The sequence below is a fragment of the Amyelois transitella genome, chromosome 22 (assembly GCF_032362555.1).
Source record: "Amyelois transitella isolate CPQ chromosome 22, ilAmyTran1.1, whole genome shotgun sequence".
Classification (NCBI taxonomy): domain Eukaryota; kingdom Metazoa; phylum Arthropoda; class Insecta; order Lepidoptera; family Pyralidae; genus Amyelois; species Amyelois transitella.
Window position 1 is genome coordinate 4088591 of NC_083525.1, and position 13742 is coordinate 4102332.

Genomic DNA, 13742 nt, shown 5'->3' on the forward strand with positions numbered 1-13742 from the left:
CTTACAGGTTTTTCGCAAATTCTACAGGAACTGTAAGTATTTACCGAGATGAAACTACCCTTTGTCCTTCTCCGGCCCCGTTATAATATATACCTACGCAATTGCAAAAAGATCGATTCAGTAGACGCGTTAAGTGAACACAAGCAAACATACTATCACATTTACCTATAAGATGAGTTGGGATTACTAAAATCTACAGACCACACGAGGAGCATGTTATAGCAAACTGGTACATCATCCATAAATAAAACTGTGTTTTTTTTATACCCTTGAGGAGATATTAAGTTTTAATATGGTAGGTATTATTCTGCTGAATCATCTTTCCTCTTCATTTATCATTCCTTGTTGGATTAAGAGCCTTTATAAAGAGTTATGATGTATGTATGTATATTTTGTAGTTTATTTGATGTGATATTATCATACAGAGTTCAAAGTCCATACAGAGAGACAAAAAAGGAAAATAGTGCCAAAGTTGCCATTAAATAGAAGTAGCAAGTGGAGAATCAAGATACCCTGTATAAATACAAGGATGAATAAGTAAAAGAAATTTTAAATTGTTTTGAAACGAAGTAATTTTTTTTTTTTTGTTAACATCATTGATACGATAGTAATAGTACCTAGTATATAGTAGTAATAATATAATAGAAATGATTATTTTTATGCACGGTACCGTGTGTCGCGCAGTATTTATTCTTAATTTTGTTTAATATTCATAATTGCATGTTTATGCAGAAGTATAGGCACTCATTATTCATCCTCAAAATATATTATAATGTGATATTACGCTGTCTCCTCTTGTCAGGGCCTTTTCACAGTAATTAATATTACGTGAGCAGCCGCCGGTCGATATATTATTTTGAAATCGATCGCCCTTTAAAAAGATGTTTCATCTTTATTAAGTACTTATCTATAATTATTTTTAAAAATTTGGTTATATCCTTTTTCAGTCTTCAATTACTTAAAGGCAACTTCATTTAAGTAATATTAAGTTTATTAATTATAATTAATTTAAGGGCAATTTTTTTATTGATAAAGTTGAAGAATGATTACCTAATGCAAAATTTTCTGCACGCACGAAGAAAAGAACTTTAGAAACAATCGGACCCAGGACCCCGAAACATTACGATGCACCCAAAGATAAGAGACAGAAGATACATTAATTAGAAATACTGATTTAATTCTCGATTCAGGTCTTAAAAAAATATCCGAGTCATAAGTGAAATTAATATTTCCATTTATTTTTGGAAGGATGCTGTCGTCATGATGCTGATGTTTTTTAAACGATTCTTATCAATAATAATATGTTCAGTTTTAGTTTTAGTTTTTTAGTTTAGTTTTCTTTGATAAACAGAAAAGCACCAAATGATTCTAAAAGCGGCCGACAAAAAACTGCCGCTTTAATTTTTGTTAACGTCCGCTAAACCGGAGCATTGCTTCAACTACAACTAAATTAATTTTATTTAAAAGTAGTTTTGCATTCCCTAATCGAAACTATTATATTTTTAAGTAATATTGCAGACTATCGCCAAATAACTGGTTCTTTAATCTGGTGATTAAAGAATTATAAATTAATATAAAAATTCTATTAGTTGTCATCGTAATGTGCGGATTTCCTCAATGCCTCATTACTGGATTTATTATTGCCAAAATTACGAAACGCTCGATTTTTGATGGACGCACGATTGTACAAGGTTTTGTTGTAGTGCTGGTTCTATCAACAAGTTTGTAAAAATATCATTCGAATATATTATACTCCCACGTATAAGTTTAAGGTGACAACTGTATGCAGCTTAATCAATGCAAATGTATAACGAATTTAATGTTTAGCTCCACAATGAATTGGCACGACGTGACAGACCAATTGACAGTGAATAGTATCACAAAAAAGACTCATTGTCTAAGGGCTACTCTTTCAAAGGGCGCATTAAAGTCTAGCAGAAATAAAATATTATTTTCAGTTTCTGTGAAAATTTCGGGATATCCTCTTAAAGTAAATACATGCCGAATTTTAGCTAAATTATTTCGACTAAGTGAAAGACAATATCAACATGTGGACAAAATCAGTTAATTGGATGTGTAACATACATACATATAATCACGTCTATATCCCTTGCGGGGTAGACAGAACCAACAGTCTTGTAAAGACTGATAGGCCACGCCACTGGATGTGTAACCATGATTCAATATAGGTTTAGATTCCCCTGCAAAGATTTAGATTTAGAGTGTAATTGAGATTCAAATAGTGATAGACTGCTCGAAAGATTCCAATTTACGTAACTCGCCTTTCCTTTGACAATACGCTCGAAAAGAGAAGCAACGACGTAGAATAACACCAGGGGAATATAAGGATGATGATAGATTTATACTGATACTATGTACTATGCCTTCATCCAGAGGGTACTTTCATACACCGTTATTTCATTTCCTCATTTCGAAATCAGCGATCATGACGCTGACGTGATTTCGAAATACTCGTATTGAAACCTAAAGGACAATGTCAAATCCATTGAAATCTGAATTGCCTTATTATTAAGAAATCGAAAAATATCAGAATAGATGAAAATAACCGACATTTCTATGGCATCGATTTCCATTATGCTCAAATATATCATTTACTTTAAAGAAATTAAAAGATAAAGTGACATTCCTATACCAAAATAATATTATTAACGCATGTATCATCGACCTTTAAATTTTCGACCTACATCGACCGTACCGTGTGGTTCCCGGCACTAAAGAATAAGACCACTCCACATCTTACACATGTATGTCATAAAAGACGACTAAGGGAAAGGCCAATAAACTTGTGATTCTTCTTGTAGGCGATCGGCTAGCAACCTGTCGCTATTTGAATCCTAATTCTGCTGAGCCTGTCTACCCCGCATGGGATATAGAAGTGACTATATGGATGTATGCATCATCGACGTTTTTAATTAATTTATCTAGGTAACTGTATACAAAAGAGCTGCGTCCTCTTAGATATAACCAGAAATCAATATAATTATATTCATTCAACTTTTTGTATAATTGACACATTAAGCCTTAAAATAAAAAGATGTTTTTCTGTTTACAATATTTTACTAAGTTTGTGGAAACAAATCGCTCTTAATAAATTTTCACAATTTCATTTCGCCTTTTTCTGTAACATTCAGATCCTAAATGGCTTGAAGACATGATTTCTAAAATATTTCACTCTTATCAGTATTACGAAATTCACGCAGGTGAAGATAGAAATAAACTGTGCTGACTAATTGAGTAATAACCAATGCACGTTCACTAAGAAAATCACAAAACAATAAATCTACATTCATATGATCATAGATAAATAACAAACTATTCATTTAAATTTAAACAAATAGTGACACAAAATTTTATGGCATCATTGACACCGCGTAAATTTACATCGCCCGAGGACTGATTTATTGATTCTCTCGTGTAACTAGAACACCTATAACACGCAATATATCAAATTGACATTCATACTATATCAACTGCTTTAAATTATAAAATCACTGCTGAAACCAAGTTAAATTGAAAGCGCCACTGAAATTATTAAAATACACTGCTGAAAGGACGTAAAATTAAAAGCGCCACTGAAATTATTAAAAAACACATTTATGCATACGAAGTGCAAGTAAATCACGTTAGCGTCGCATGCCGCCGAACGGGCGGCCGATTGCCATTGAAATGTTATGATATTTGGTTGTTTTATCAATGGCATGTCCCAAGACTTTCACGTTTGCAGCGGGTCCGCGGCGCGCACCCCCTCTGCGCACACGCCGTCGTATATAACCTAGCTCCCGCCCTCATTTCGACCAGACGCAAGTTGCACTTCGACATAGCGATTCCTGGAAGACACTTCAGTCTTCCATCAGCGCTATAAATCGAACAAACAAAACAAATTTCTCTCTATCCTTCTCTATCACTTCCGTGCTAACTTCTTTCCAAAATGAAATCCATGGTAAGTGCTTTTCTTATAAAAAATACATCATAAACGTGACCGTAACATTTTCCTTGTTTAAAATCAATTATATGCTGTTATTTTTCCAATTTTACTGAAAATATTAGTGTCTTAGTCAATCGAATGGTCTGCAAAAGATCATTTATGCAAATGTTACGGTGCCGTTTGTTTGATAAACGGTGCGCCAGAGTTGGTCGCCGGTCGTGGCTAGATATCTTAATTTATTGTTGTAAAATCAAATATTGGTGAACCGGGCGAGGCGAAGGCACTTTGTGTCCAAGCCTGCCTCGGGCCTTGCCCAACATCCTGCGAGCGCTACGGGACACCTGACCTCTATAACGCATAACAAGACTCTAACAACCTCACTCACAATAACGGGTGTCTTTCACAATATTAAACACAATTCAAATTTATTAGAACACGCAGATTAGAGATCAATAAAAGATATAAACGATTTAATTAAATAATGTGCGTTAGCGCGCAGTCAGGTGCTTTGATCGCTGGAATGCAACAAATAGCAAATTGTGAAATTGAGAGCATTCATATTTTTTTCGTTTAACAAAATATTTTCAAGAGTTCCAAATTTGAAATGTAAATACCAATTGTCCAGTCGTGTAAAAATGGGTCGAAGTTTTTAATTATTTAACATATAAGAGATAAGACCGCCGTTGTACTATACTGTTTCATATTTTTAATTGGTTATTGCCCGCGACTTCGTTCACCGTAAAAGTTCAAAGGGTTAGGGTCAAGTATTATTGAAAACCGCGTTCAAATCAGAGCAATAGTTGAAAGACGGACAAACAGACAGAAAATTTAACAAATCATATTTTTGGCTTCTGTTGGTCTTATATAGATCCCCCATATCGATATTTTGGCAATATCTTTCAAGTACAGCCATCTTTCAATTAATATTTTATCAATGGAGTTAATAACGAACAATAACAATTTATTTTTGGGTAGCAGTAAAGAAATGCATATCTTTATGGTAAAAAATTGCAAAGATTTTCAGTTTTCTATAATGTACAAAATTTACTTAAAAAGACAAACTGTTCGTAACCAAAAGTTGCCTATAACCACAGGTCATTGTCAGCCACACCAACGTCTAACAACTTTGCGCTCTATTTACCAAATTCCTCACATTATGCTAATAATTATACAAAAAGGAAAAATGCAGTTGCCTCAGCCTTGCTAAACGCTCGCCTGAGCGGAAATCCGTTGACGTTAACATTATATCAAGTCGTCAAATCCTAATTACTGTTCTCGTTATGTCAATACATCATTGAGTGTAACAACATAGTAAAGCACAACGGTAAAAATTTCAAAAATATCTCGCGATAGATGGACCAAAGAATCTACCCTGCGGTATCCTATATTTACTTCCTTATGCAACAATAACCAATTTTCTAGCATCGTTATACATATCTTTACTATCGAAAAACAGTTTTCTTAGTAAAGTGCTGAAAAAGTTGTAACGTTACGCTCGTGTGCTTCTCACTGTAATTAATTTTCTTTGTAGTAGGTACTTCGAATTATCTCTTATCAAGTTACGCAAGTACATCAACACGAATTACGCATCGTCCTGCCCGACATCATGTCACGCGAGCCCTTCACTTGTTTCAATTTAAGTATTTTAAAAATAATGTGCTAAAAAAATTGCATATATTATAAATAACTCAACAAAACTTTTTCAAAACCTCTTTTTTACTAGAATTTACTTTTATTTATCAAACATTTCATAAAGTATTGGTGTCAGACAAAAGTAGAGACAGTGCAATAAGAGTTTTCGCATTTGTATAATATAGTGTTCTTTGTATAATTTAACTGATAAATATTATAAAAATCCTTGATATTTTTCCAAAGTTTCTTGAAGTACTGTTTATTCTGTGTTCTATTTTTACTCTAAAAGTAAAAATCGAAAAGTTTACAATTACAAAGAGAATCATTTTGTTTTTGTAAAAACCAAGGACATAAAAATTAAATTTCATGATTCATAGAAATTCATGTGCGTGTTAAAGACCTCGTATTGCCGGAACAATATTAAAATGAAATGTAACAGATAATGTTTTTTTAGCAATAGCTATAAACCATTGCGGTTAAGGTTCCGTGGCTCGTAAAGCCAATCAGAGCACGAACCAGCCCAAGCAGGCGATAGCTCCATGTCAATGTCACTGAAAGTTGACTTGCCTCACAGAGCCGGCGGTCTGTCCTTAGCCCTATCCATTATGCTCAAATTGTTTTACTTTACATTTGTTATGACCTAAACAAAGGCAATAAGACAATACAATAAACTGCCGAATAATAACAGTCTATCAAACAGTTTATGATGTACTTGCCAGTTGTTCAACATGAATTTATAAGACTTGAACAACATTATTTTAATGAATTGTTAGAAAAACTTTGGATTTGGCACATCCAAAACTTTTTTAGTACGCGAGAATTAAACCATACCTTTTGAATCATAGGAAAAATATAATTATTCTTACTTTCAAAATTGGCAAATTTGATTATAGTAAAATAAGTTTTGATAAGTATTCCTTCAGTTTAATCAACAATTCACTAATACTATCTTCAGTATCATTGATACCTCGACACGCCTAAATTTACACCTTCTTTCTTCATCACGTATATATCCGAACCCGTCACTCACAATAATGAAATGATAATTAAATCTAGATTAGATCAGCGGCTGACTAAATTATTGATTGCTTAACATTAAATCATGGTACCCGTAACCGTAATTACCACCTGGACCGTCACAGTTAACTTGATACAATTTTCGTTGAAACGTGAGAATATGCTAATAAATTATTCCTTCGATTATTGGAATATCTTGATTAACTAACAAATTGGTTTTTGTATAATAAAAAAAAATGTAGATGTGTTGGTACGTAGTAATTTTGAGAATATTGCATTCTCACAAGAATTGTGACTCTTAATACTTGAATGATTCTAAATACGAGTAGCACAAGTCCGTAACCCACAAATAAATTCATTGTCCAGAAATCATTATTAAGACAAAACAATGACTTGTTTTAATTTTAATTAAAATTCTGTACGGACAACCGAAGCATATCTCTTTAGTATACGACAAAAAAAAATACAATATTTGTATAGTTAGAATAAAATCAGTAGGTAGGTTTATTTTTGGTCGCACCGATTACAAAGGGACAGTAGGGTAACCATTCATTTAAACAAATGTATTTTACATAAATAATAGTGATTATTGACCTTTTCACGTGCAAGGATGAAGGGTATTTAAAGCTCGGCACACACTATAACACCCACGGTTAACATTATCACCTATCTAGTTTTTCTGTTATATTCCATTTATGATACAATGTCAACCAGTAATACTGTTTTAACTCTTCACATTCACCTTACTAACACTTCAATATGATTGACATTCCTTACTACCTGCCTATAAACAAAGTAGGTGGAGACAAGTTCGATTATTTTATTGCCGGTGCTCAGAATAATTTACCAAGATCGTTTACGATTGAGACAGCCAATTAATGCCCTCATCACGATTTTACTCCAACTTCAGAAAATATGACATTTAGGTCACGGGTCCTATTTTTATTATTATATTGATATTATTTTAGTTCTTAACTTTCTTAACGTATAAATAAACATACATATACGAGACAAATTACACAGATTGAGTTCTCAGAGCCTCAAAGTAAGTTCCAAATTTGTGTGACGAGACAATAACTAAACATCCAAGACCCAGGCCATCAGAAAAAGTTTGTTTTACATCATGCCCTGGCCGGGATTCAAACCCGGGACCGACTGTGTCTCAACCAAGCGCACTACCGCTGCGCCACAGAGGCCGTCAAATCCTTCAACGTCGTCTTTTTCAACCATCCAATTTTCTCAGCTTCTTTAAGTTAAACCCAACTTAATTATCGACATGACCATCCCTAGATAACATCGTGATTAATAAGTGAGGGCACGCCTAGCAGGCGAACCACGGGTGTCGCCGGCGCGCCGCTCACCCAAGCTTTTTGTCTGCATTCCTTCGCGCACCAATTTAGAAGGGCACTACATTGCCCACGCGCTAGCCCGCGGCACTTAATCGATATCCTAATTATAATACGTAACACACCATAAAAGCCATATTATATAACTCGGGAATTCAATTAGTTAAACAAAGGAAGCAATGGTAAAGTCACTTGTTCATGACTTCACGCGGGGGCGACTTGCATCAGCCATAATTCGTAAAACAACTTCAAAAGGTCGGTATTAAATGTGCACTCACCAATAAAACCGATTATCGAGAAGTATTCGAGGTAGGTTTTCAACTTTTAAATTATTTCCTCGCTGCAGCACTCGTACAATCACGGGCAAAAATCAATGTAATGAGGATGTAAGGTGTCGGCGGCGGGATGATTTACCGTGCAATTAACACTTGCGTGTCGACTTTATTCATGAAGAAATTAAATGTTGACGCAGAACATGTGTCATGTATGGCTATGAGCTTGAATGATATATTTTATTGATGGTTTACTGGTTTATTGCTAGGTGATACTGCTGTATCGAGTTTGATATTGTCTTAAAATTTTATAAATAATTTATTGTCTTTGGGTACAGGCCTCCCTCGGTTTTGTCAAAGATTTAATTTGTGATTAAGGACAAAATCAGACACTACTGTGTTTTTATACACAAATTGTCACTTACTAAAATCACTTTTTGCACTTCTTATGCTAATAATTTCAACTCTTGTACGTTGAAACTGAATGTTCTTTATTTAATATTTTTATACAAGCGATCAAACGCGATAGATCCATTAATAGCCAGGGCAAAAAGTGGAAATTGCAAGAGTTGACACACGAGGGTAACCAGTATCAGAATGTGACAGTGGGCAGGTCCGGAAGGCTCACTTCCTGCTTCGTGACCTTCGAGTGGCCTTCAGACCTTGGCTAGCGCCGTTCACTCAATGACCGACTTGCCTTTATTATTTGGATGTATATCAATCGACTGAAATTGGAAACCAGAGAATCGATTTGTTCTGTGCGTGATAGACGAATTTGTGTAGACAAGAATAGATTTTACTGTCCGTTTTAACGCAAATCATTACCATCGTATTATCTGGTGATATGTATGGCATTGATACGATCGCTTCACATATCATGGGAAGCTTTGTTTTATTGGTTATATTTTGTTGTGGTCCTCAAGCCAGTGCTGTTTGTGTTTCTGCGGAATAGAAATACTTAGGTCTGTCGCAGATAGACCATAACTCTCTCTCTTCTTTGCGTGAATGGTATATTCAGAAACTTTATCTCACAATACTTTTTTGCTTTAATTTTGATGACCATCATTATACGATATTATATAGAGTTAAAACATTGTTCATGACTTTCAAAGGATTGTCTCTTATAGGTATAACAAAAGTTTAATAGATTAAAGTGGCAGTAGGTACTTAGGTAGTTCCCGCGATGTCCAAAGGCGCGTCCTGCGAGGTACTCCGCAGGGCTCCGCCGGACCATGACCCGGTTGCACGACGCCGCGACAAATTCCTCGCCTATGCACTCATCTCATTAAATTTTCATCAAGTACGCTCTATTTACTTCACTGAACTTCTTGAATTTTTGACATTTTGTTCTCCAATTTTTAAACCGTAGAAATAAACATCACACAAGGAAATGAATCTACACTTTTACTTTTTTTTTTACCAAGTATCATATAATTCCGGTATTTCTTTTCTAATGTCAACATGCAGAATAACATTTTTCCAGAAGCTTAAAGAATTTTTGAAAATCTGCTGTCCGTGCTCCTCTAGACTCGCCAAACCAAACGCCAAATTTTTGATTGATCAATGGTTATGACAATGCTCAGATCGATTAGTCAGTAGGTCGGAATCTTCTTATAGAAAAGTTCTGTATCTAATCTTGGCTACTAAATGAAATAGTATTTCAAATAACAATTTATGAATAGTTCACTATCATTTAAATAGCTTATAAAGTGCATTTAATGCGATTTATATCATCATTCTATTAGAATAACATAAGTTAATAATCTAGCCTGACGAATGTACTAGTAAAGTTGTTCTTGTTATTACTTTTTATTACCACAGTAACAGAGGTTCTATTGAACCAATAATTAGAAATAAAACCGGTAAAACTAAAAAAATCTCACCAATTATCAAACTCTGCAAGATAAGTCTATCAAGTATGAAAAAAGTACATTTAGTGTGACAACAAGCAGAAAGGTATAGTAATGCGATGACATCAACGACAGGTTTCTTCTTAACAATCTTAACATTATGTGATGCCCATAATTGGGCGTACTAGTAGTGTGAGTGCGGTTCCGTTGACACTGACTTTCTGAACAGACAGACTGCATTCTTTGTTTATATTGTCACCGACTTGCTCCATTACTGCGCCATAATTTATTATACGACCTTTAAACCTGCAATTAAACGAGACCAAGATTTTAATAATATGTGTTACGGTTTGAATTTATCCCGGCACTATTATACATACAATTTTAAATGTCATATTTGGTATAGCAGCAAAGAAAAACATATTCTGTGCCAGCTTGTTATCTTCCCGTGAAGATTTGAAAAGGAAATCCAAAAAAATCTCATACTACGTAATATTGTCTACTGTCACTATCTCTTGTGATTTTGGCATCTGCATATATGGAGGAGATAAAGACTTGTGCAACAACATAGATTTTTTATCTTTTGTTAAACTTTAGGATTAAAAAACATTTTCTTTCATAGTAATCTAATTCAAAGTCAAACATTTCTTTTCCAACTCACGACACTTGCAGTTTCCCAGGGCGTGATATAGATTTCTGAGAAGAGACCGGTTACTTAATTCTAGTACCAATAAATTCATAGTATTATCATAAATAGAGCTGCAGTCGCTATTGCTAATACTACTTAGTTAGTGAATACAACAGATCAACCCACGGTTATAGCCGGCCTCGCCCACGTGGGTGTCTCTACAGAACGACCAATTTGTGAAATATATTTTGCGATCAGTTTGCTCAATTGAAAATCTATAAATATTGTATCAAATTTTATATCCCAGGCTCGCCTTTCAACGCGTATTTAAATTATACGTTTTCAATTCGTTCTGTATTTTATTGTTCTTAAGTGATTTCAATCGAGCCATTAAACTGGCGTTTTCATGTCAACAATATGCAACCGTTTTGTTTAATTGTTTTTATCGTGCACATGTTTATCAGCACTGAGACAAATTGTCATGTCGGTCATATGAGATACACCATCAGATCAGATTTTAAAACCACGACTTCTCTGTCTTACTCAATGTCGGTCAATGTTTGCATTCAAGTGTCGTGAGTACACTATCGCAAAATCCAGTAAACGTACAGTCAACAACATCATTAAGAGTACTGAGCCTACTAATAATTCAAAACGAATTAATAAAATTTCAGAAAATTATAGAATCTTCTAAACATAAACTTTGTAAGTAATCAATTTTAAGATTGGTAAAAATATTTTGACCAGCCCATTATAGTAAATTAATTCCTGTATGCTAGTCTGGTATGGAAGAAAAATGAAAGGTAGGCTGTCAATTTGGGATATCCTTCAGGAAATGGTCCGTCACAATCTGAATGCTTCCAAAACGTACTTTCGACTTTTGGCATACATACTGTTGGCGCTGTCTATCATCTTAATCTCATAAACGTGAATAAATAGTTTAGTAGACCACACCCACGTATTTGACTATACCACCCAGACACCTGCAGTAGCAGTCCAGCGCGACTTACCATAGACAACTGGAATTATAAATATTGTATCGACTTGTAACAACTATAATGAAGGACTACGAACAAGCACTGTGACTGGCAATTACTCGCAAATATTGTACCTTTGCCGGCAATAACTCTGAATATTATCTAGTTAATAAGGGATATGCTAAAGTTGAATACAACTGGTTCCATGACTTAAGATCAGATACTGTACTACACAATTTCTGATATCTATGCAATTCACTATCAAAGGCTATTTTAACATGATAATGATTTATAGTTGGGTTAACTTCTAAAGGCGTACTGTAATCATTACCTACACCTCGAGCTTTAGAAACAGATAACGAACAGCGACGGTTTTTTATCAAGTGGCATCGGTAAAATTGCATTATTAATAGCGACATTATACGCCACTTATCATATAAAATTTCATGATTATTGTAAATAATAAAAAAATACTAATGAACAAATGTGTTTGTCTGCAGATCGTTGTAGCGTGCTTGGCTTTGGCGTGCGGCGCACACGCAAGCGGCGGCTGGGCCGGCCCGCCCGCCAACATCGCGCTGTCCCAGGACGGGCGTAACATCCTCGACACACCCGAGGTCGCGCAGGCTAGAGCCGCCCACCTCTCAGCCCTACAGCAAGCCGCCCAGAACAACCCCAACCCACAAGACGACGGCTCCTACGATCCCCGTTGGGACAACGAAGAGTACTGGCAGCGCGCTGAACAGCCCAAATGGAACGCTGCCCCCGCCCAACAATGGAACTCTGCCCCGGCTCAGCAATGGAACGCCGCTCCCGCGTGGAACGCCGCCCCCGCCCAGCAATGGAACGCTGCTCCCGCTGCTCCCGCATGGAACGCCGCCGGCCACGCTCCCGCTCCAGTCGCCGAAACTCCTGAAGTAGCTCAGGCCCGTGCCGCTCACCTCGCCGCTCTGTCCGCTGCCAAGTCTGCCGCCCCCGCGCAGCAGCAGTGGAACGCCCCCGCCCAACAGCAGTGGAACGCCCCTGCCCACCAACAGCAATGGAGTGCTCCCGCTCAGCAATGGAACGGTGCTCCCTCATGGCAAGGCAATGCCGCCCACCAGGCCGCCAACATCAGGCTAGCGCACGACGGCTCCGGCATCCTGGACACCCCCGAGGTGGCGGCGGCGCGCGCCGCTCACTTGGCCGCTCACTCGCAGGCCGCGCACGGAGCGCCCGCGCCCGCTCCCCAGCAGCACTGGTGAAGCTCCCCTCTTCCTCTCGCGGCCGCACTGGACGCAGCGCTAGCCCGTAGCTCGCGGCCACTGAGCCGCGTTTGTGCCATTACGCCCTAGGTCTGCGTCGAGACGTTCGTTTCTTCCTCCGATCTCCTTCTTCTTTTAGGAACTTTTCTAAGTGCAAGTGCGTCAGCCTATTCTATTCTTGTGGCTTTTTGTTACTTTTATAAGGAATTCTATTAAATGAACATTTTGTACATAATAATTGTATGTATGCGTAATAAACGAATTATATGAAACGGAAAACATTCCAGTGTTTGAGTTACTCACCTAGCGTATAACTAAAACAAGGTCATCAAGTAAAATGCGTTTAATAGAGAGATGGTTCGAACTGATAAAATAAAATTGCACAGGCATGTTACCTTGATTACTGAACAAATGCAAACACAAAGGTTACTTTTTATTAGATTTAGAATTACATTAAGTAACATAATTTACAACACAACCAAAAAAAACAATAAAAAGTGATCATGATTTCCCTAATGTTGACTACAAACAGTCAAAAATAAGAAGAACATCTATTTTGCCACAACGAAATTCATGGCAGCCATAATATACCTAAATTTTTCAACATGAGGTTGTCTCCTTCCCTTGTCGGGGTAGCTGTACTAATTAATAAAAATGTCTACGAATTGGGATATCTTGATATTCATTGACCGTAATATGAAACGAAAACCAGCTGTATTTAAACACCGATAACGATTTTATCAGATAATCATAGTGTAACTTAAATAATCGTTTGTGGTGCATGACGATCATGTTGAACGGAGTCTCGCAACCGTAGCGTGACACCGGCC

The 13742-nt window shown here is 36.5% G+C and overlaps 1 protein-coding gene across 1 annotated transcript; it reads left to right on the forward strand.

Moving 5' to 3' along the window:
* The first annotated feature begins 3831 nt into the window (after positions 1–3831).
* LOC106134161 (pupal cuticle protein) lies at positions 3832–13108 on the forward strand. The gene is made up of 2 exons (XM_013334129.2): positions 3832–3961; positions 12169–13108. The coding sequence occupies exons 1-2, from the start codon at positions 3950–3952 to the stop codon at positions 12910–12912; spliced, it is 756 nt and encodes a 251-aa protein (XP_013189583.1). The 5' UTR covers positions 3832–3949; the 3' UTR covers positions 12913–13108.
* The last annotated feature ends 634 nt before the right edge of the window (positions 13109–13742 follow it).